The sequence below is a fragment of the Poecilia formosa genome, unplaced genomic scaffold (assembly GCF_000485575.1).
Source record: "Poecilia formosa unplaced genomic scaffold, Poecilia_formosa-5.1.2 Scaffold4, whole genome shotgun sequence".
In the NCBI taxonomy this organism is placed as follows: domain Eukaryota; kingdom Metazoa; phylum Chordata; class Actinopteri; order Cyprinodontiformes; family Poeciliidae; genus Poecilia; species Poecilia formosa.
The window spans coordinates 6,278,403-6,300,815 of NW_006799943.1; the positions used below are offsets into that span (position 1 = coordinate 6,278,403).

A 22,413-nucleotide genomic window follows, 5' to 3' on the forward strand; every position below is an offset into this window, starting at 1 on the left:
TATCAGAACTGCAAGCTTGAAATTTTCTAGTGTGGACTTACTCTACATAACACACAATGTAAAAACCTCCCACTCCTAGGTCAATAGCTCACTTTGTCATCTAGTGTCTGAAATATTTATGCTGCAGAAAGTTTGTCCCAGTATAGGGCTAATAGCCTGTGCTCCCCCCGTCTTCGTCTTGTAATAATTTAAATAAGTATTAGGTAGTTAAAAATTAACTTTTGGTGAAGTTTATTACTTGGTCCCACCTAAACAAAAGTTTCATTCCAGAAATTCTTTTTTTCCCAGAGGTTGTACCTCAGAGTAAATGCTGAATCATCTGCATGCAGAGCCATTCCCTCTGGGTTTGCTCTCTTTGACTTACTGCCCCCAAGTTTCTCTTTTCGTTGTCAGAAGATCGGATCATGTCAGCTTTGTTTCTCGCCTCTGCTAGATGTTTACTGATGTCGCCGACATTTTCTTAGAGCACGCTTGGAAGAAGAAAAAAAATCTACTTGTGATGCTCTCAGTGTGCCTGTGAGAGAATGATCACTGCTTATGCAGATGTTCACTTCTAGGCGTAATTGCACATTCAGTGGCTGAGAAAAATCTCGACATAATGCACGTATTCCATGCGATGTGAGCCGGTCCGTACAAATCTGCTCTTCACCCGAGGTTGAATTTTTGACCCTCTGCACAAGTCAGTGGGTGCACTTCTTCATTTTTCTGTAGACTGTCTCTTTGTGTTTAAGCTGTGATATCTTTACTGCAGGTGAAGGAAGCCAAGGTGACAGAGGCCAAAATCAATGAGGCTCGGGAGCACTACCGGCCAGCAGCGGCGCGGGCTTCCTTATTGTACTTCATAATGAACGATCTCAATAAAATTCACCCCATGTACCAGTTCTCACTCAAGGTAGCCTCTCTATTGACCCACTATGTTTCCTACCCACCTCAAGGGCTCCCAGAGAGGCCCGTCTTTACACTCCCTGCTTCTCTTCTCTCTTCCTCCTGCTTCCATTTGCTCATCATGTTTTATGCTCTTTGGCCTGCTTTTATTGTGTTTGTGGCTCCCTAATGTGGTTATGTAGAGCGTAATGTCTCTCATATTGTCAGCCAGCGAGCCTGAGAGAAGGCAGCCTGAGATATGGTTTGCAATCACTCCCAACTCTTCAGGTAGCTGCCTCCGCACAACTTATTTCCCAGCGTAATCAAATGAAAACACATTCAGTTTTTATACCTTTGACCTTACATGAAATAATGCACGTTATAAGATTTTTTATTTTATTTTATTTTTTTTATGTACACGGGTTTAAAGAAAAGTAGGAATCTGATGAACTGAAATTGTACCACATTTAAGGGAGTTCAGAATAAGGCCAATCATTTCACAGTACATCAGCATGTTTGTTTGCTTTTCTTTGACGAGTGAGTAAATAGTGCAATTCTTGGCAGAAATAAGGAATTACTGCTCTTGGAGAATAATCTTCTTGTAGCAAAAAGAAGATAAAACAGAAAACAACTATAACTACTAGTTAAAAAGTTTTGCTTCTTAATACGTACTATTAAAAATGTACTTTTTTTTAGCTTTATATCATTTTATTATGTCATTCCATCATCAAAAACATACCTGGAGTGTTGCTTTCACTCACTCATGCACGTTTGAGGAATCCTTGGCAGCCATTTGGTTGTGCTTTAACACCTGTTTATGCAAAGCTTCGCCCATTTCCGTAAAGCTCTGCCTTGGAGCTTCAGTCCCCAACATACCATCTGCACCCACATGCTAAAGAGGGAATGTTGTAAAAGGTAGGAGCTTCTTAAAGAGACAGATTCAGCTCTGATGCAAAAATGAAATCTCTTTGAAGTCATGTTTGATATATACATTTTCAAAATACAAGGTAACATAGTTACTTGTCAGAAACACACATAGTTCAGTTCATATTCTGGATACATCATTCAATCAGTGCATAGCTCCTTCTCTATGCACTGATGGAGGAGCTATCAGTGTATAGTCCTGATAGCTGTGCACTGTAAACCTTCTGTGATGGATGTGATGATGGTTTTAGTTTAGCTTTTTATTGTTTATATTCAGGTACCTTCCTGTGATGGTTCACAAAAACCTAATCATCTGCATTTCGTGTTCAAGTTTAGCCCTCTTTTTTCTTACTGTGCTTCGTGCATTACATTAGAAACAAGTAACGAAGTAACATCCAGGAAATCCTAGTTTGCTTCACCCTGCCCGTTTTTAGTTCCTCCATTTGGGCAAAATCCCCTTGAGCAGCAGCGACTCTGAACTCGTCTTCCATCATGTACTTCTTGTGGCTCTCGGCTGTTGACTTTCACCTGCTGCTATGCCTGAGGATGGTGCAGATGACGAGAGGCATGGGTGCAGGCTATTCAATGAATCTTTCAGCTGAAATATGCAGCCATTGAAAAGCAGTGGAATGCATCTGTTCTGTCCCATCGCATGTTAAGCAAGTCAGATTAGGATTACACCTAAAATTGAGTTCCACAAAGTGCTGGACATCCCTAAGGGGGTAAAGTTTTAAGGTATTTCTTACTAACCCTAAATAAAATACTTTGATTTATGACTTGACTGAGCATCCTTCAAAAGTGATGGTCATATGTTTCATTTGTATTTATAGAATTGTCAGCTGCATTGTTTATTTTTTCTACACAGCGACTCATTTAACAAAGTTCATGAAAAATTTAATAAAACCCTTCTGAAGGCCCGTTTTGTGCTGGAAGTCCTCTTGCAGAGATGTCTCTTTTTGTTGTGTCTCTTTAGTGGTTTTACAAGAACACCGATGCCGATTTGTAGCCCTCTTGAGGACAAAATTACCACCATAAAACGAATCCTTCCACACCCATTAAAGTGCATACAAACATTTTAATTTCTCCCCTTTAAACAAGATGTAAGCCAACTCTGAAACAGCTTTTCAAACTGTTTCAGCGTCTTTCTGATGTAAAACTGACTGTGTTCTCCCTGCTCCTGTGCGTCTCCAGGCATTCGGTGTGGTCTTCCAGAAAGCGGTTCTGAAGGCCGACCCGGATGAGACTCTCAGGCAGCGGGTGTCCAATCTAATTGACAGCATCACCTTCTCAGCGTTCCAGTACACCACTAGAGGCCTGTTTGAGTGTGACAAGCTCACGTACACAGCTCAGCTCGTCTTCCAGGTAGGAAGGGGAGCTGCTTTCATCTTCTGCACGGTTTGTTTCAAAACCACGCGTGCTGTACAATCAGCGGCTCTCGAGACTGTGAGCCTTGTCTGAATCTAATCAAGCAGAAAGAAGCTGCGGTTTGTGTGGGAAATCCAACATTGGCCTCCTGTTTGTTGTGTCCCCAGATACTCCTGATGAATAATGAAATAAGCCCCACAGAGCTGGACTTCCTGCTGAGATATCCTGTCCAACCAGGTGTAACTTCACCAGTGGATTTCCTATCGAGCCACTCCTGGGGAGGGATCAAGGTACGGAAAAAGGGATGAAAAAGCTACCCCATTAAAACTTTTTCACAACAGAGTCAAAGTTATGTTTTGAAATGCAAAGTGGCACCATCAAATATTTTGTTTTGTCAGTTCATGAGCAAAGGATAAAAGGAAATACCACAACTTAAATGAGTTTGTGGGTGGATGCATGTGTTGCATTTTATGCATTTTGTTAAAACGAGAAACTATGAAAAAAAGCTCCATGTGTAACTCATGGATTGCTCTCCCGAAATGAGTCACTACTTAAAGAACCGTCTTTGAGTTTGCTTGTGACCTCCTGCATGAGTTGTCTTGTGTAGTTTTTAGTAGGCCAGGCAGTCCTTGGAAACTTCTCTCCTGATCTATGTTTTCTTCCATTTGCGGATAATGACTCCAACTGTGGTTCACTGAAGTCCCAAAGTGCTGATTCTAATGGTCTGGCAGTAATCAGGTCAGGATGTGACAAGTGAAATTGAACTCAGCTTTTAGGATTAATCACCGTTAATTTTCCTCTCCATGGGCTGCCACCTCATCGTGGTGGAGTTGAGAGTCCCAATGATCCTAGGAACTAGGTTGTCGGGGGCCTTATGCCCATGGTAGTTTCATACACAAGACACACAGGCCCTTAGTGAGAGAGCAGACAGACTGCAGTCTAAAGACTTCTCCTGATGAAGAACAGAAATGGAAACTGTCCTCTCTTCCTATGCACTCATCAGTTATGGGAGGTGGCAACGGGGTTGGGTGCTATGTGGAATGGGCGGTGGTCAGAGGACCGCCCATTGGCCACAGGAGCTGGCTCTTACGATGTTAAATGTCACCTCAAGGTCTTGTTCACAAATGAAGGAAAAACGGGGTGGGAGAAGTGTGGACTGGTGCTGCTTCTCATGTGAATGCTTTACCAATCCATCATGGTGAAGAAAGAGCTGACCGATTGTTCTGCGTTTCTATCCTCATCTATGGTCACGAGCTGTGGGTAGTGGTCAAAAGAAAGAGATTGCGGATGCAAGCAGCCACAATGAGTTTCCTCTTCAGGGTGTCTGGGTTCGTCCTCCCTTGGCGATGGGGTGAAAAGTTTGGTCATCCAGTTCAGAGTTAAGCTGCTACTTCTCCACATTGGGAGGAGCCAGTCGAGGTGGCTCAGGCATCTGGATGCATGGACTTAGGCACCGGTGAGGTGTTCCGGTGCCTCCGGGATACCTCACGTTCCGAACATGTCCCTCCGGGAGGCAACCCAGAGGAAGACCCAAGGTTCTGTTGAGGTCCTAGGAAGGCCTTGGGATTCTCCTAAAGGAGCTGGACCAAGTGGCTAGGGAGAGGGAAGTCTGGGCTTCTTTACCCTGAAACCCGACCTCAGACTAATTGAAAGATTGTGAACGACTGGAAGGAATTTTTGATTTTGCAAAGGAAGAAATTTCATTTTTCCAAATAGTTTGATTTAGATGGCTTTTTTTTCTTGCGTTACTTGAGAACTAAAATATAGAATACTGTATAAATCCAAACACTTTTTCCCTGCACAGTATCTGAAATTACCCTCAACATCTTTTGACTTACAGTTTGTGGAATTGCTTCATGTGATGCAATCTGTATGCTCTTCCAGCAACAACTCTCTGAGAACAGACAGCTCTTAAAGACGCCTGCAGATTTATAACATATACCCCAGTTTCACCTGGATCTCTCTCCTGATAGCATGTGATGCCGCATAGAGCTGCTCTACATGTGACGCCGAAGCATCATAACGGCGAACAAAGCAGTTACGGCTTCTCCTGAAGAAACATCCGTCTTCCTACCCACCGTTTCCTTCTCTTGTCAAATCAGTTTAGCAGCAAACCGAAGCCTAACAGCAGTAAGTCTGTCTGTTCGCTTCTTCTGTTCATAAATGTTTCAGCCCGTTCCGCCTACAATATTAACTTAACCTAAACCCCTCCGCGGGTTCTGAGAGAGCCCATCCTCGCTGCACTCGGCGCACTGCAGATGTTTAAGGTCCCGGCTAATCAAATTCTGTCACTTGATTTTCTTATCGCAGCGGGAAACATAATCAGTCGGAAAGCTTTAAAGGACGATAAGATCCTCTGATTGCTCGGCTCTCTTGACGGTATTACCAGAGGAGGAATCCCTCGGGACTGAGTGCGTTCTTCTGAGCAGGACTAAGAGGTTGCCACCCACCTGGGATAATTAAACAAGTGAAGTCAGAGTGAAGAACTGTTTGCTGAGAGCCACCTTGTCTCATCTCCCTTCACCTCACCAACTCTGACGGTGTGGAGTTCTTTTATTTCTTGACACCTTGTCTTCTTTGCACATTGGGGGTGTGTGGGGATGATTTCAGTAGCCTCCTGGTAGTTTATGCAGTGTGAAACATGGCATACACTCTTGCAGTGTGTGTGTGTGTGTGTGTGCTTGTCATAAAGTGACTACCTGCTCAAGGCAGCACTGTGACACTGCTGTTTCCCACAGATGAGATAAGATGTCTGTCAGCTTGGGGCTCACAATGGAACCCCACTGTTTGTGCTGTGGATGCATATTTAGACTTCCTTTACCCCCATGCTGTTACAAAAGCGACTGTGTTTACTCAGCATTTTCTTTTGAATAAATGTTATTTAAATAAGCACGAGAGAAAGATAAGCAATCGGGGGGTTTTTTCCTCCCCTCTCTTTCAATTTTTGCAAACAAAGTTGGTGCTTTTGCTGAGAAATCTTTCCAAAGTGGTCAAAAACTTTCATGTTGATGAGCAGAACTTTTGCGATTTAAATCATGTTTTCTTTTCTCTCTCTCAAATACGACAGTCCCTGTGCTCCATGGATGAGTTCAAGCACCTGGACAGAGACATCCAGGGTTCACCCAAACGCTGGAAGAAGTTTGTCGAGTCCGAGTGTCCGGAGAAAGAGAAATTCCCGCAGGACTGGAAGAGCAAAACCTCTCTCCAGAGGCTTTGCATGATGAGGACCCTGAGGCCCGACCGCATGACGTACGCCGTCAGGTGAGCAGTGGGATCATTGTTTGACCTTTGTTCTCTGGTCTGTGAAGGATCTCTCTGACCTGTTGTTGAAAGGGAAAAGGTTAAAGATTAAACATTTGGCTTTTGTGAGGAGCTATCAGGGTGCACGTTTTCATTTCTTCTAGTTCGTAGTAATTGCAGCTTCAAGCTACTTGGTACCCTAAACTGTTTTATTTCCCACATGCATACGATTTTCTTGAACAAGAAACCCTTTTCTTAAAATTATAATTCATCATTATTTATGCAATTAAAAGGCTCAGTCAGTCATCATCTCATCAAAGTAAAAGTCTTATTTGAGGACTTTTAATAAATCATTTGTACCCTACACAGAGTTACATCATCACAGAACATGAACTTATATTTATACGAAAAGGTAGAGAAGAAAAGTTCTTGAATCTTTAATTTGACATGGTCTTTACTAAACAGGGTGATTAATGCATTTTTGATGTTTTTGAAAGCATATATACTTAGAACAATGTAAAAATCCAAATAACTCAATAAAGATCTCAGATGAATTAAAAAAATGTAATTTTTAGAAGTAGAGAAAATATTTGGAATAATTTAATAATGATCCAGAATAATGATAAAAAGTTCTTCAAATTCAACTTAAAAATCTTGTTTCAACAAAGAACTAATCTCGAATAACAAAAACAATTTTTTTAAATATTAAAGCCAAATAATATTATCTGTCTGGAATTGCATGAAAACACTCAACCATACTACCCGTTTGGTAGTTTGTATGCTAAAATTTACAAATTTAACCAAATTTTTGTCGATTGGTGAAACATAATGTGATATCATGGCATGATCCTGCCTTGAGCTAGTGGTTCAGGCTGGTTTCATGAACAGTCCTGTGATCTACTTTCCACCACAGTGACCAGATCGAAGTACATTAGACATTTGGGATTTGGTGCAACAGGAGATTTGAATCAAATCTGCAGAAACTATGTGGTACAGCTTTAAGTGGAAACTAACCATGAGAAATGTTTCCAACACCTTTTCTAATGCTTGCTTTAAGAATTAAGGCAGTTGTTAAGTCAATGGTTTATCCAAACCGACATTGCTAGATAAATAAAGTGGTTTGTGTTTGAGCATATATGTATAATTTTGACCATGTATGGATAAAAGAAAACCTTACATTAATTCAAGCTTAACAAAGCAGTTATTGTCTTTAAAACTCAGTGGTTTGTTTACTGAACAACCATTCTGTTAATTTTTATATATCTTTATATATATATATATATATATATATATATATATATATATATATATATATATATATATATATATATATATTTCTTTGTGTTTGTCCAAAGCCCGTGAATTTCAGAAGCACTTCATGTTAAATGTCAAAAGTCTGTTTTAAGCCTGCACTTTGTTCTCCTCCCTTTCCAACTGCGCAGTTTCTTCTGTTATTCAGAACCTTTCACAACAGGTCAAGAGATGTCAAGTCTCAAGCCAGAGCAAAATAAAATCTAACTGTGTTGCATTTGGTTTTTTGCTTACAATTTCTGCTATTTTGGTCTTCAGAGTATTGTGAAATATTCCAGAATTACATTAATATTTTTAATAATTAACATACATCCAGCTGATGTGTTGCCACTGTTTTAAATAAATTCTTTAAAAGGTCAAGCATGAGTACTCACTCTTTACACTCCATGACGGAGCCGTCCTTGGTTCAAATCCAAAACTTGGAACCTTTGCTGAACATCTTTCTCCTTCTGTCTGTGTTTTCTGTTTACTGTTGACAAAGTTCACTACCGTCACAAAATGTTAAATAAATATGGGAATACCTGGATTAACCAAGATAGTTGCAGTAATGCTCTGTAAAAATTCAGATAGCATATATAATGTTTACCTTTTAGGTAGGATCTGTATTATGCTCTTATCATTCATTTACAAGTGAAACAAAACCAAGCTCACCAGAACACTCACTTCCAAATATCAAATCTAAAAACTGCACCAAGGTGCAAACTCCTAATCTATTTAAAGCATTCCCATTCTTATCAGCAAACTGTGTTTGAGACAGAAAGCATTTCTCTTGATTTGCTGATTTTAAACAGCTGTCTCTGCACTATAAGAGGATTCAGATTCTTCAAGGTCTGCACTTTGTCGGTCAAAGATGAAACAAAACAAGCTGAAAAGAACTAAGCCTTGTCCCCTCCTGCAGAGACTTTGTAGATGAGAAACTGGGAGGCGAGTACGTGATGGGCAGACCACTGGACTTCGCCGTCTCCTTTGAAGAGTCCAGTCCAGCTACTCCCATGTTCTTCATCCTGTCTCCTGGAGTGGATCCTTTGAAGGACGTAGAGAAACATGGTAATACCACTGCTTGATGTAAGCCTTAAAATTTCACTCTAAAGTTCAGCACAAACTAGCATGTGACCAATTTATCGTTTCGTATTTTATAAAGGAGCTGGAGCTGAGGCATATGGAGCTTTGAAAAAGTGTTTATGTCCCTTGAAGTTTTTTAGATTCTGTCACACTAAAGCTTTGCTTGACGTAATTAATATCACAAAACAATTATTTGAAAATACCGGATTGAAAACGAACGATTTTCAAATTTTGCCCCTCCCCTCTCTTGCAGAAAACTCACCTGACCAATCAGAACTAAGAATCAAAGCAGTGATTCTGAGGGCGGCTTAAAAACTCTAACAACATGACAGGCATGTCCAGAGATTAGCTTTTTTAGTTTAAACAAACAGGAAAAGTCAAAGCTTTCAGAGTTGAACCAGTGCAAGGATCTTAGTAAATAGCGGCTGTCATGGCTAATAATAAAATATGTGGACCCCCAAGCTGCACCCAAATGTAGCATTTCCAGAAACAGAAATTGAAGAACTGCTGCTGAACACAGTTTCACAGAGCAGATCTTTGCTTACACTGTAAAAAAAACAACCTTTTCATGAACCTGATCCCTGTTTACACTGAAAGACCATCTGCTTTCCAATAAACCCCACAGCTGAGTCCACGGTGTATACTTCCATAAAGGATATTCATACTTCTACTAAATGTTTCTTGTTCTGTTTTGCTATGCAGAAAAAACACTTTAAACATTTTTTTTTACATTTCTTTTTCCTGACTAGGTGCTAAAATGACTACTACTTAATGGTTTAGTACCAATTATTATAAACGCAGTAACAAGGTGACTTTATCACCTTTGTTACAAAGAGCCCTAAGCCTTTAAAAAACTGCCATGCTATCAAATAGCAAGTATCGAACAGTTTTCTAAATATTGGTACAAAGGGGATCTGCTATGCAATATTCATATCTTGCATGATTTTGTACTTCCATTTGTGCATTCATTACTTCTAAAAACAGGCGAAAAACACAATCCATAATTTTTTTTTTTGGTAATAAGTTGAAATTTTTTTAGTGTCTGGAAAATGAGCCGTTTCAAAAACCTCTTGTTTAAGTCACGCAGTGTGACTCAATCCCGGCAAACCAAGCTGAGCTCCAGAACGTTTGGTCAGATGGTTTTAACGCTGAATGCGCTGTACAATGGCTGCTGGAAACTGCAAGTGTAGGGAGATGAAGTTAAGTGCAGGGGAGACAATCTGAAGAGTCATCCTTCAGGATGGTTCAATCTCTAGATTCCAGATGGTATTTTCCGAAAAAAATATTTAGTAAAACAATTCATAATTTTTCCACAACTTGCTAACTGTCTACTTCTTTCTATGAATTCCATTGAAACACATTGAAATTTTTGATTGAGAGAAAACGTGGCACAGTTCGACTGGAGTGAGTACTGTTCTGGGGAAATCTAGTCTCACTTGTAGTTTTCTGTGATTACAACATCAAAGGTGTATCAGACAGAACAGCAGTCTGTGCTGTGATGCCAGCCGTCCCTACCACTGCACAGCAGTATCTGGGTAGATTAAGCGGATTATGCTAAAGGTCATAAATATATGAGGCGACACCACTGGTGTATTAGGGGCAGCGGAAAGTAAATGTCACCGGTTTGAGTTATTTTACATTCCTGTTTGAATACTGTGTATCCCAACCCACACGACGCCCTGGTTCTGTTTCTTTGACCAAAAAGAAAAAGGAAAAAAAAAATCTAAAAATGGGAGCTTTTCCACTGACCTGGAAAAGGAGGACTCTCACTGCCTGATATCTTTTTAATCTGCTGCCAAACTATTCCGTCTGTGGGTATTTAGAGTTGGCTCCATGAAATATTCAGGCAGCAGAGATTGTTTCAGCTAACCGTAGCAAAGCAATATCCACAGTGTGTCGGCGCAACCCGGTCCCCCGTGCAAATTCACGAGTCAGTACTTTGGCATTAATGCGCTCCATCATCATGCGTCATATTGCTTGTGTGTTACATTCTGTTTCTATAGCTTATGTACTCTTTTGATTGATTTAATAATGGCGGTTAGATGCCTTTATTACCTGGAGAGAACTGTTATTGGTGAGATTTTTATTGGCGTCTCTCTTTCTCTCTCTCTCTCTCTTTCTCACGGAGAGAAGCCTGGGTACCGTGTGAAATGCACCAGTCTCTCCTAATGTGATAAGGGGGAGCAATGCTTCTGAAACTCCCCAAAAGAAGCGTCGTTATTGATTATCAACAGTTTTATTTTTCAGCAGCCAGTAAAATCAAAGGCAAAAAAAGGCAAAAGTAACCAGTTTCTGCTGCAGAAAACGCTGATGAGCTGCTGCTGCCTGAACAAAAAAAGGGGGGATTTTTTTTTTTTTTTTATCATGTGAAAATTGGGTTTCGTCATCTGTATTAGGATCTAATTAGATTTTTATTAGATAGGTGATGTGATTTTGAATGTTCTGCAGGGGACTAATGGCAGTCTGAAAAAGACTGAAACTTCACTTAGTTTTAAATTGAGAACAAGAACCCGAAAAAATGTCTGAATGCACTTAGTTTTAAAAGGTGGAAACTTTACCGATATATCATATAACTGGATTTTAACACTTAAAGTGATATTTATTTCAAGGGGGGTTTCTGTGAAGAGGCTATTAGTTAGTAATTATCTTACCTGCATTCTTCATTTTCTCTAAATATATATTGTTTTCTTTTGTTTTTCCACAGGCTGAAGTTAATGGCTTTTCATATTGGCATAGAAGTCAAATTTGACCATATTAATATGATATCATACCATATCATAAACTTTAAACCACAGTTAGATTTGCAATAGACGGTTATTTATAGTTGATGTTTTAATACAACAAAAATTATACAAAAATATACATATACCTTCAAATTTGTGGTTGTCAATAAATGCAGAGGCCTTTTACAGTTTTAACATTTTAGTCTGAAGTTTTACTGGACTTTGATTGGGGCGATGCATTTTACTTTTTAGTGCTGTGCTTGGAATTATTGTCATGTTGCAAGACCAAATTTTCACCAGTGTTCAAGTTTTTAACAGATGGGCCTTACATTTGACTCTAGGACACTTTGGACTCGTGAACTGCATGGTGTCCAGATCCCAAAGCTTTAAATCAAGCCCCGATCAGCAGGCCTTCCCCACTGCATCTGACAGCTGAATACTGTCAGGCAGAGAGAAACACGGTCAGGGAAATCTGGAATTAACAATAAACCGCCCCAAAACAATCCACCTCCGTTGGCCCCATTGTGCACACCAGAAGTCTTGTATTGTCTACAGAGAGAAAATGTTTGCTGGGGTCCACAGATGGTAATAAAATAACTTACCAGAAGTAGTAAGGATGTTATTCTATAGGTGTTCTGTATTGTTTGCATAATGCTATCTTTGTGATGCACCTTCTAGCCATAATTCTTAGAGAAGCTTAGCACTAGTCAATGTTAATCAATTATGTTTAACTTGGTTTTTGTGTGTAAATCATATTAAATGTGTCTGTTATCCTCTAGGGAAGAAGATGGGCTACACATTTGACAACAACAACTTCCACAATGTGTCTTTGGGTCAAGGCCAAGAGGTTATAGCTGAACAAGCCCTGGATCTGGCCGCTAGGGAAGGCCATTGGGTCATCTTGCAGGTAAAGCAAACGCTCACGTATTTCACACAGCCGGGCTGGGAATCTAAGTACTAAATGATTCATCATGATGCTAGGCTTGTAGATGTCTAGGCTGCTGTGTCTGTTGGTTTCTGATGAGATAGATTTAAATGTCTGAATTAGATTTTTCAAGTATTTCGAGAAATATGCAGCCGAGCATCAATTAATCAGTGATGCATGATCAATTAAATTAAGCTCAGTAATTTTTGTTCTGGTGATGAATATTCTTTGAAGGGCAATTTTCTTTGGAGACATCATAAACAACATTTGTTATGGTTTCGTGTGTTGTGCGGTTTTTATTTCCATTTTATTTATTGCTTTTGATTGTTTTTTTTTTTGTTTTTTTGTGTGGATATTTTAAATATTTTCCATTTCTAATGTTGAGTTCCTTACACAATTAAAATTTATTGCTCTTTGAGACGTTAAATTTGCATTTTTATGCCATTATCAATATATTTATTTAACATGGTCTCAAAACATTTAACGATAAACATTATTGTTTATCGCAACGATTACTGGGACAATTTATTATCCAGTAAAAGTTATTAGCGTGACAATTACAGGGAAGAAAGAAAAAAAAAACTAAAAAAAACTTTACTTAGTTAATTGATTCCAGTTATCAAACTGTGCAGTAAGCTCAGTTTATCATTCAAATTAGTTGAAAAGGTTCCTATCTAAGGAAACCCAGCAGATTTCATCTGATTGTGTCATCGACTTTACAGCAGTCTCTCATATCGAGCATGCATACAGTGACAGTGAAGAAAAAAAACCTCCCCTGTAACAAGAAGAAACCTCCAGCAGAACCAGAACCTGGCTCAGTACAAGCGGTCGGATGCCTCAGCCGAACAGAGGTCTGAAAAGACAGAACAGAATGCACAAAAGGAAACAGACGAACTCATGTAGGAATATTTTTTATGGTCATGAAAGTGAAAGGTTAACAGCAGGAAAGGGAGAACAATTAGTTGATTACATTTTCTCGGCCAATGTTTTTCCGAAAGAGAACACCAGATCAGGCGCAGCTTCTATGTAGAGAAAAACGGTTCTTGCATGCTCATCTGGATGTCTGTTTCCCTCTACGGTTTGTCTGCATAGAAAATGTTTCTTTGGTGCATTTTTTCTCTAACTGAATGGGTCGTTGTATTATACAGTAGAATATCTGAAGCTGCTGTCTGTTCTTATCCGGAGGGCCAGGCAGGCTTTTGCATTTTAAGTGAAAACCTTGGAGGAATTCCAATGGGACGTATTGACAGATATGAACCGCAGACCAGGCATGGTGGGACATCCTTTTCTTTTAATTCACACAGTTGGTAGAAACACACAGGGGAGAAAGAGAAAGAGAACCAGTGTTGGGATGGCATTGCTGTCTTCTCGAAGACCCAGGATAGCAGACAAAAGTTGCGTAATTACCTTAGCATAAGAATGCCGATCGATGAGGATTAAGAAGTTCTCGTCCCCCTAGCAACAAACCTCCTACTCACTTTTTCATCGACTGTCTGTGGCTCTGCCTGCCAAGAGCCACCCCCATGACGGTGAGAAAAAAAGAAGAATAAAGAAAAAAGGACTGGGAGGAGTCGTGTTCACGCTGAATTTTACCAACAACATACTGTATTCTCCGTCTTACCTGCCGATTCCGCCATGTTGCTTTCCCTGTCTTGTAATATTTTATGCATCGACTTGCATCCTCTGCCTTTCCCACACTCTTCTGCTCTCATCGTCCGCATTTTCCTCTGCCGCTGCATCAGTGGAAAGCCAGGTCAATGGCAGGTTCCCCCTTACTCGACAGGTAATTATACGTCTGAACAGCAGCTTCTGCTCAGATGGAGCTAAGAGAGGGAAATGCAGAAACTTTGAAGCAGCCCATCAGAAAGGTGGTGGGGGCAGATTGAGAGGCAATCAATCGGGCAGATTGGAGCTGAATATCCCACATTGGCCACGCAGTCAGGATGGAGTGGCCTCGACTCGGCATCCTTTTTGCAAATTTACTATTAAAGCCTCCTGGCCATTTGAGGGAAAACGCCTCATGCCAGTGTCCTGTCGTCATTTCTTTTTCCTAGAGCCAGGTAGGTTCGAATGTATTTGGAAACAAAGATGTTTTGGAAATTCAAAATCACTCACTTATTTGAGGTTTTGATATAAAGTGGACCAATCTGTCTCTGCAACTGCCAGTCACCACAGCTGGCACTGCTGATTACTGCAGAAACTCTCCCATGTCGCCTCCTTAGGAACCTGCCACCAGCATCAGTCACAGTGACCTTGAATATATATATATATATATATATATATATAATCCTAACACCACTACTGTTCATGCACTTTCAAAAGCTTTATTTTATTGCGTGCTGGTAGACAAGACATACAGGGATTTGTAAAAGAAGGCAGCATAGTGCATGTCCACTTGCTTTGCTAGGAACCACGGCAAAAATAGTTCTGTAACGCTCTGGAAATACTTTATGTAAATAAACAGAATTTAACATGTCGGAGACAAACAGGTAGTCTGTGTCACATAGATTTTGTCGTCTATAAAATCAAGGAGGGGGTGGATCCCCAGTAGTAATCTGAGACGTGGTTCACACTGAACAGATTACACTCCATCACAGAGTAGTACAAAACTATGAATACACTCGTACCTAAGAACAATTGTTGAGAGACTTTTTCTTTTTTTAAATAACCTAACTAAGAATTGGTTTTACAGTTTTTACTTCCTGTGGGAGTAGAAATGTCTAAAAGGTCAGTTAAAGAAGAACATTAATTCAAGCAACAAGAGGAAAGTCAAGGTTTTTTTGCTTTATTAGACATTCAAACACACACACCTGCACTGCAAAAACACAAAACCTTACCAAGCAGTTTTGGTCTAGCAGTTTCTAGTTCAAATATCTGAGTATTTTCAGTACTTGTTCCTTTGGCAGATTATTTAACACATAAGACATTTTTTCCCATGTTGGAAGTTAATTTATCTGCCAATAGAGTATGTACTTTATCATCAGTATTAAGGGATTATTGACTTAAGACGAGCCTCTCAAGCTTTCTGAAAAGTTACTTTTAAGTTAGTTTGAGTTATTTCAATTGTAATAAGATATTTGCACTAGAAACGAGACCAAAATTACTTTGTAAGATTTTGTGTTTTTGCAGTGTAAGCTTCTTATTTGCATAGACCTAAAGTTATATCATTTCCCTACACACTATTTGAACTATTTGAAAAGACCTTCTTTCACATAAGGATGTTCCTTTTGTTTTTGTGCGTCCTGCATTTAAAGCCTAAACAGTCACGCTGATAATTGCACAACATGAAACATTTCTAAACATTGAAACCCATGCCAAGACACCTTCTGCAGCTGTATTCTCCACATTTGTGAATTTATCCTCAGCGTGCCGAGCTGTGAGTGCCTTCATTGTGTCGGCGGAGCAGGTTTGATTTTATTTTTTATATTTTTCCCTCTTCAGCCCTGTTTGCTGCTTTCCTACGTCAGTGTGGAGTCTGAGAGACTCTGAGCTGCGGGGCCGCCTCATCAGTGCAGGAGCCCAGCTGTGCAGCAGTCCTCGTCCGCGCTGCTCCCCGACCAATTCCTCTGCGAAGGAGAAATACTGTGTGCGGTCGCCTGCGTGTGTTTCTGCTTGCTCGATGGAGACGTTTATGGTGCAGTCGAACGTGCTATCGTGCCTTCCCTCGGGTCGCGTGTGACAGCAATGCATCAAAGACCTTGCCAGTGGTGTGTTCTAATGGCTTTTAGATTCAACTCTCATATTATTATGTAAATAGAGGACTCCTTGATGTGGTATCATTGCAGCCATCGAAGAAGCTGGGAGGCCCTTATCGGGAAGACGTTGAGGGAAGGAAGGAAAAAAAACCTGAAGAACACGGCACCTGAAAGTTAATTAAAAAACCATATAAAACAGGAGCTCTCTGCTGTCGTGTTTGTTTGTCTGTTGGCCTGCTGGTTCGTCTTTCTCCATTCCTCTCGTCTCCTCTCCCTGCAGCCACACGATGAATGCTTTCATTACAGTGACAAGTTCTCAGGCAGTCTCTCACTTCTACTGTTGGCTCGCTTTATAGCCAAACTATTTACATGCCAAGAGGAAGAGTTGTGCTGTGGCTTGATGAAAAAGCGTTTGAATTTAGACTTTTAATTTGTATACCGTTCATTACTCTCTAAGGTACCGGCAGGCGAAGAACTAACTTGCGTCCTCCTCTGTTCCCGAACTTCTTCGTCGATGGATTAACTTTACTTTTTCTCTTCTGAGTCCTACAAAACTGACGTCCCAACCCTCATGTGTTGTTCCCTGTCATTCGTTAAAGAGTTCTTACTCCAGTCATCATAAGGAAGATTAAATACTGAGAGCAAAGGGAAATGAGAAAGTAAAGCGGCTTATGAATCAATGACTGCAGTTATTAGTGCTGTAATTAGATTTAGGGAGTGGGCAGTGCTGCGTGGTGAGACGTGTGGGGGGGCTGGGCACACTCCTTATCAGTCATCGGATATCCTGTTCTCGTCAGGACGGTTGAGATGGAAAATTGAAGTCGTCCGCAGCTCGTGTGATGGCTCCGCAGCTCGTGTGATGGCTCCGCAGCTTGTGTAACACCAAGATGAATATGTATAAAAGTCTTAAAAATCCTCCACTGGAAAATGGTCACTTCACTCTGTCAACCCAAAAAAAAGCGTTTCAGGCGCTATGTACCATTTAATTTAGTGCCACATCAAAGTCACAGTAAAGAACAGGAGATGTGTAGCGTTTTAATTGCTCCTTTTTTCTAGTTGTCATCACAGGACGGAATTATATTGGCAATTCCAGCTCCTTATTATGGCACTTTGTGTTATCCGTTTAAGCCCAGACATTTACAGAAAAGTCGAAGTGTAGTCAGAGCAGATTAGAGTCGAGAAGTGCACCGATCAGAAATTAGTGGCTGATTTGTGATCTTTGGTTCATGTTTTAACCGATTTGGTTTTCTCTTTCGGGACGAAGATGGAAGACATGAGAGCAGGAGTCGAAATGTTTTGTTTCCACACTTCCTAACCTGACTGGTTGTTAATGTTTAATAGGCCATGTTGCAAGGAGCACTGAGCATCTTATCTTAGCAACATGCACAATAGTGCAATTACTGCAGCAGTAAACATTAAACTACAAAGGTTGACAATTTCCCTTGAAAATGCACCCAACATTTCTAAATCCAGCATATCTTTTGTTATAAAAAATATGGATATAATATAAATATAATATAAAGCCTTCTGGCTTTGAACTGAACCAGATTGATAAAATGTAAAAACTTTGACAATATGGCTTTGGATTTCTGTTAAGTCTCTGATTTTCAACTGACTGACGAGCATTGTATTGATACAGAAAATATCTAAGATTGAGTTTTATTTATTCAGCAACAGCTTCCACACCGAAGAGTGTTCAGAGTAAACAGATCGGAGTGAAGCTCTTAGATTTTGACTGACTGAATATTGACAGATTCTGGTCACCAGCCAATTCAGCCTTGCATCTCTTTAAAGTTGACTACGCTCTCTCAAGAAATAATTTAGCCCAACTAATACTTAGGCTGAACTTCATCTTTACCGTCATTCACTCCACTTGACATAAGAACCAAACACTTTGTCTTTGATGTTATTGTGTGCAGTGTGGCTACTGAATAATGAATAAATTAAATTATTATAGGATAGGCTAACCTTGCAATAAATTCCACTATTGGATAGTAAATAGTCAAACTATTGATTTAAACTATTATTTTTCTGTCTTTTTGCTCGTTTTCTCCTCTGTAAGAACATCCACCTGGTTGCTCGCTGGCTGGGCACGCTGGAGAAACTTCTCGAGCAGTATGCCGAGGGAAGCCACGAGAACTTCAGAGTGTTTGTCAGCGCTGAGCCGTCCTCCACCCGCGACAGCCACTTCATCCCTCAGGGGATCCTGGAGAACTCCATCAAGATTACGAATGAACCACCTACCGGCATGCATGCCAACCTGCACAAAGCCCTGGACAACTTCAACCAGGTAACACTGTCAAGGTTGTGGAGATCAATGTGCTTGGTAAGGAGTAATAAGCTTTACTTCAATGCTTATTTCTAGATGATAGACGATAATGGATTCACGAGAACTAAAAATGTTTCAACAATCCGGCTGAGGTTTGATCAAAATAAATGCCAAAATACATATTGATAAAAATAAATATCTACTAAACAACCCACAATGATAATCTCTGGTCAGTGAGCGTGACACAATGGTGTCAGTATGCCATTTTGTCCCTTTTGTGTTGTTTCTGATCAACCTGTAGTCTAGTAAAAAAAAAAGTAACATTTTAGTGGACCTTTACAAAACTCATCTATCAGTATTTTCTTTACACCCACTTACCCTAACAGGGTCATAGGCCTGGTTCCTCCACCCAGCCGTCCCTGGGAAAGAGGTAGGGTACACGCTGGACATGTTGCCAGTCCACATGCTAGGGGTGTTTTCATACCTGATAGTCTGGTGGACTCTGTTCGACTCTGGGTTGAAAATTGCAACTTTTGTAACATTTTCAGCTGGTCCGGTTTGCTTTCATAACCTCACTGTGTCAAACGATCCAAAAACCTGTTCCCTCCCTTGCTTGTGGTGGTGCTGCACTGGAAGAAACACCACCAAAACCCTCAGAAGAAGACACCGAGCACAACTTCCTCCTTCAAACAATGTAAACAAAAATTAAGTGGTGTTAGATTTTAGCGATTGTAAGTTTTATCTTTTGTCTTTGGCAAAAGCTATTTCTCCCTACAGTATTAGACTCTTGTTTTACTTTTATTGACCCAAAATGTCATTCTTTATAGTCCACTTCCTGCTTTTGCAGCGCTCTCCAGTCTGTTTGCATCCACATACGAGTTTGAACCATATCAGAGTTTGCTGTACTTGAAAATACAGTCTCAATGCAAACAGACTTCATGAACCCAGGCATCAGTGCCAACAACCTTGACACCTCTCCAGACTCCTTTAAAAATAGTGAAATCGACATTACCACCTGTGTAGATAGGAATCTACAAAATAATTGAAAAGGTTTTTATTTATCCAGGATGCACATTTACTTCTTGTTACTCCATTACTTTAAAATATTTTTTCTTTTACATAGCAAAAATGCTGAGATGCGATTACTTACAACTGGTGGAGGCTTCTTCAATGTTTTAACTGTCTTGGGATGCAATTCATGTCTGAGTTTCATATTAATACCTCCAGACAATGCTCAGAGGAACTTATTAGCACGCTGAGACAGACTTCCCTATGACCAGAAATATTGTAGGCCTTTTAATATTGCAAGTTCTCATAACACTAGATCTCATTAAACCCCCCATATTTATACATTTGACGTATACACTTGTCAAAAATATGTATGAATATTTATGGATTTACCCATTTGGATTATTAAACTATGCAAATGACAATAAAAAAGAATCCTTTCAATTACTACTTCCTCCTTTTTTTTATATTACACAAAAAGCCTTTTGGACAAGCCCTGCACAGACACACACACCCACACCCACACGCACACACACGTCAATTCTTGGTTTTCTCCCATTTTTTTTGGGAGCATTTTTTACTATTTATTTGACTATATTTAGTTACTCTCATGGAGTTACGGTGACTTGGGAAGGTATAGACCCAGAGCACCAGATTTCCCAGAACAATACGAGTGCCCATTGTGTGGGATCAAAATATCTGAAGGCAGTTGTTTTTTATTTATTGTTGAAGAGGTTTTGTTCTTCTCTTCGTTCTGAGTCATAGCTGAGACAATACAATGTTCACTTTCATGAAGCTGCCAAATTACAATTGTTACAACAAACAAAAAGTACAGTCGTCTCCTGGCTGCTCAGTTTCCTGTGACCTACGCAGGGCATAAATATAGGCATTGCTGAAGTGAAGCTTGATGTGGTGAACACTGGCGGGGGCGGAAGGATTACCTGAGGACAGACGTCTGAACAAGGCCAATTTGCGGCTATGTTATCAGGGAAAAGCTAGACGATATTATGCTCCTGGTTCATTCTGCGGGCTCCATGGTTAGAATGGATCTGTGTGCCACAGTGGCCTCCTCAAGTGTTTCTCTACCTTATCGGTTCTTTGTCTGTTTCTAAGCCTTACCATTACCTCAGTGCTTTGCTGCCAATGCATCTTCGCCCGCACCATTACCTGACCTCTCGGCTACGTCCCGATCCATTTCCACAATCCTTAGTTTGCTGATGTGTATCTTGCCTGATAAGTGCGACTTGTTTGTGAGCCCGGCCTTATGCAGAGGCATGGGGAGGTCTGCCGAGGTTAGGCTCGGAGAATATTCTGGTCATGTGTTGTCGGTGAGACTTAATCAATGGCCGCCTGATTCTCTGTTATGGACCACCGCAAGGCCAAAGCCAGAGCTAAGCCAGAGAAATAACATTCTTTTTTCTTTGGTTTTTCTGCAATTCACTGACCTGCCTCTTGTTGCAGACCACTGTCAAAAAAAGATACAACTTGCATCACTAAAAGCTAAACCCTAGAGAGTGCCTATGGATTTCCAATTCCTTATTGGTTTGTTGAGCCAATCATTCTTTGTGGGTAATCAGACACCAAAGATGGTTAACTCTGGCAGTTCATTGATATGGAAATGTCCTTTCAGTTCGTGTTTGTGAATGCAGGGTATGAGTGCATGTGCGTGTTTGTACCAACAATCTTGCAGCATTTTGTTTCTCTCCAGTCCACAGGTCATGGATAGGGAGGTTATGCATCTCTTTCAGCTGGGTTGAGCAGAGGAGCGCCGTGCAGAATATTAACTAAACCTCAAACAACGACCGTGTGTGTGTGTGGCAGTAAGCCTGCACTCTACTTATTCACTCTGTGTGCACATCGTAGCAGTCAGCTCCCCAGGGCACTGCAGCAGGGGGGAAATGTGGGGCCTTTGCTATGATACACAGCTTGCTACATGCTAAAGTAAAGAGACTCCACTCTTCTGGTTTCCATAAGGGTTGTTGGGATGCTTATTTAACCGACTCCCCCGCCCCTCTGGAGATTACAGTGCCATTTACGTTTCTTTTCTTTTTTTCTTTTTTTTCTTTATTTGCCTGTCTAGAATAATGAGCCCAGGAGACAGTTGGAAGCTGAAAGCGCCTGACAAGTTGTGACAATTAAAAATGAATCTCATGGTTGGCTTTATTGCAATCCAGTCACCTTCTTGTCTCTGTTACTGTGCTGCATCAGGGAAGATTTGACAAAATGAAACTGTTCACAGAGCCCTCTGCCACAACTCTGTACCTCTTACAATGGGGTGTGGAAACAATTATTGGTAAGGCTGCAATGTTGCATTCAGAGACTATACAGTCTTTGTATAGTCTTGTTGTTGCTGTATCACTTTAAGGTATTATTATGAGCCCCTGATATTGAGGTGGATGCAGGGCATCAAGCTGCATAAAACCTTGGTAGAAGACTGATTTGGAAGTAAAAAATTAAATTGTGTGTTGAGTCGCCTTATTGAGTTGAGTTCATTTTAAATGGCATTTATACCTCATCTAACTGGTTAGGCTAATGGTTAGCCGGTTATTTTCTTTCAGTACTTAGAAAGTAGTTTGTAAAGGCTTGTACATTCTCCACAAGAACAGATAAATGGGTTCCTTTACTCAAGGTTGCAGTCACAAGAACTAAGAGATATTTCCTACTTCACAACGACTCAAATGTATATCTAGTGAGTCTTAATAAGTCTCTCCAGTCGCAGGGTTTGTCACTGTAGTACCCGTGGTCACTTAGATTTGTTCAGTTACACAATACTTGCTGGACACCACAAGAAAATTATGTTCTGCTGAGAACAAGCTGCAAGCATTCCCAAACCAGTTGTCCAATGATAGAAAATCCTCTGTTCCTGCAAGGTATCGAATGGTTTTATAGTTTCACTCAGAAAACGCAGCAAAAACAAGCTGCAAAAACAGAGTGAGCTCATTTGGTTCTTACAGTCCTAGGAGGAAAAACAGATTTTGCTCTTATTTGGAGATATGTACACCTTGATAGTCTTTTTCAAAGTGTCAT

General features: G+C 40.4%; 1 protein-coding gene across 1 annotated transcript in view; it reads left to right on the forward strand.

Moving 5' to 3' along the window:
- The window catches only part of dnah9 (dynein, axonemal, heavy chain 9), a 173,313-nt gene that overhangs the window by 122,957 nt on the left and 27,943 nt on the right, over window positions 1-22,413 (forward strand). Inside the window, exons 65-71 of the mRNA XM_016676322.1 lie at window positions 752-892; window positions 2,980-3,150; window positions 3,321-3,443; window positions 6,221-6,414; window positions 8,603-8,751; window positions 12,269-12,396; window positions 18,172-18,399. Of these exons, the coding sequence (XP_016531808.1) occupies window positions 752-892; window positions 2,980-3,150; window positions 3,321-3,443; window positions 6,221-6,414; window positions 8,603-8,751; window positions 12,269-12,396; window positions 18,172-18,399 (1,134 nt within the window). The remainder of the gene's footprint in view (window positions 1-751; window positions 893-2,979; window positions 3,151-3,320; window positions 3,444-6,220; window positions 6,415-8,602; window positions 8,752-12,268; window positions 12,397-18,171; window positions 18,400-22,413) is intronic.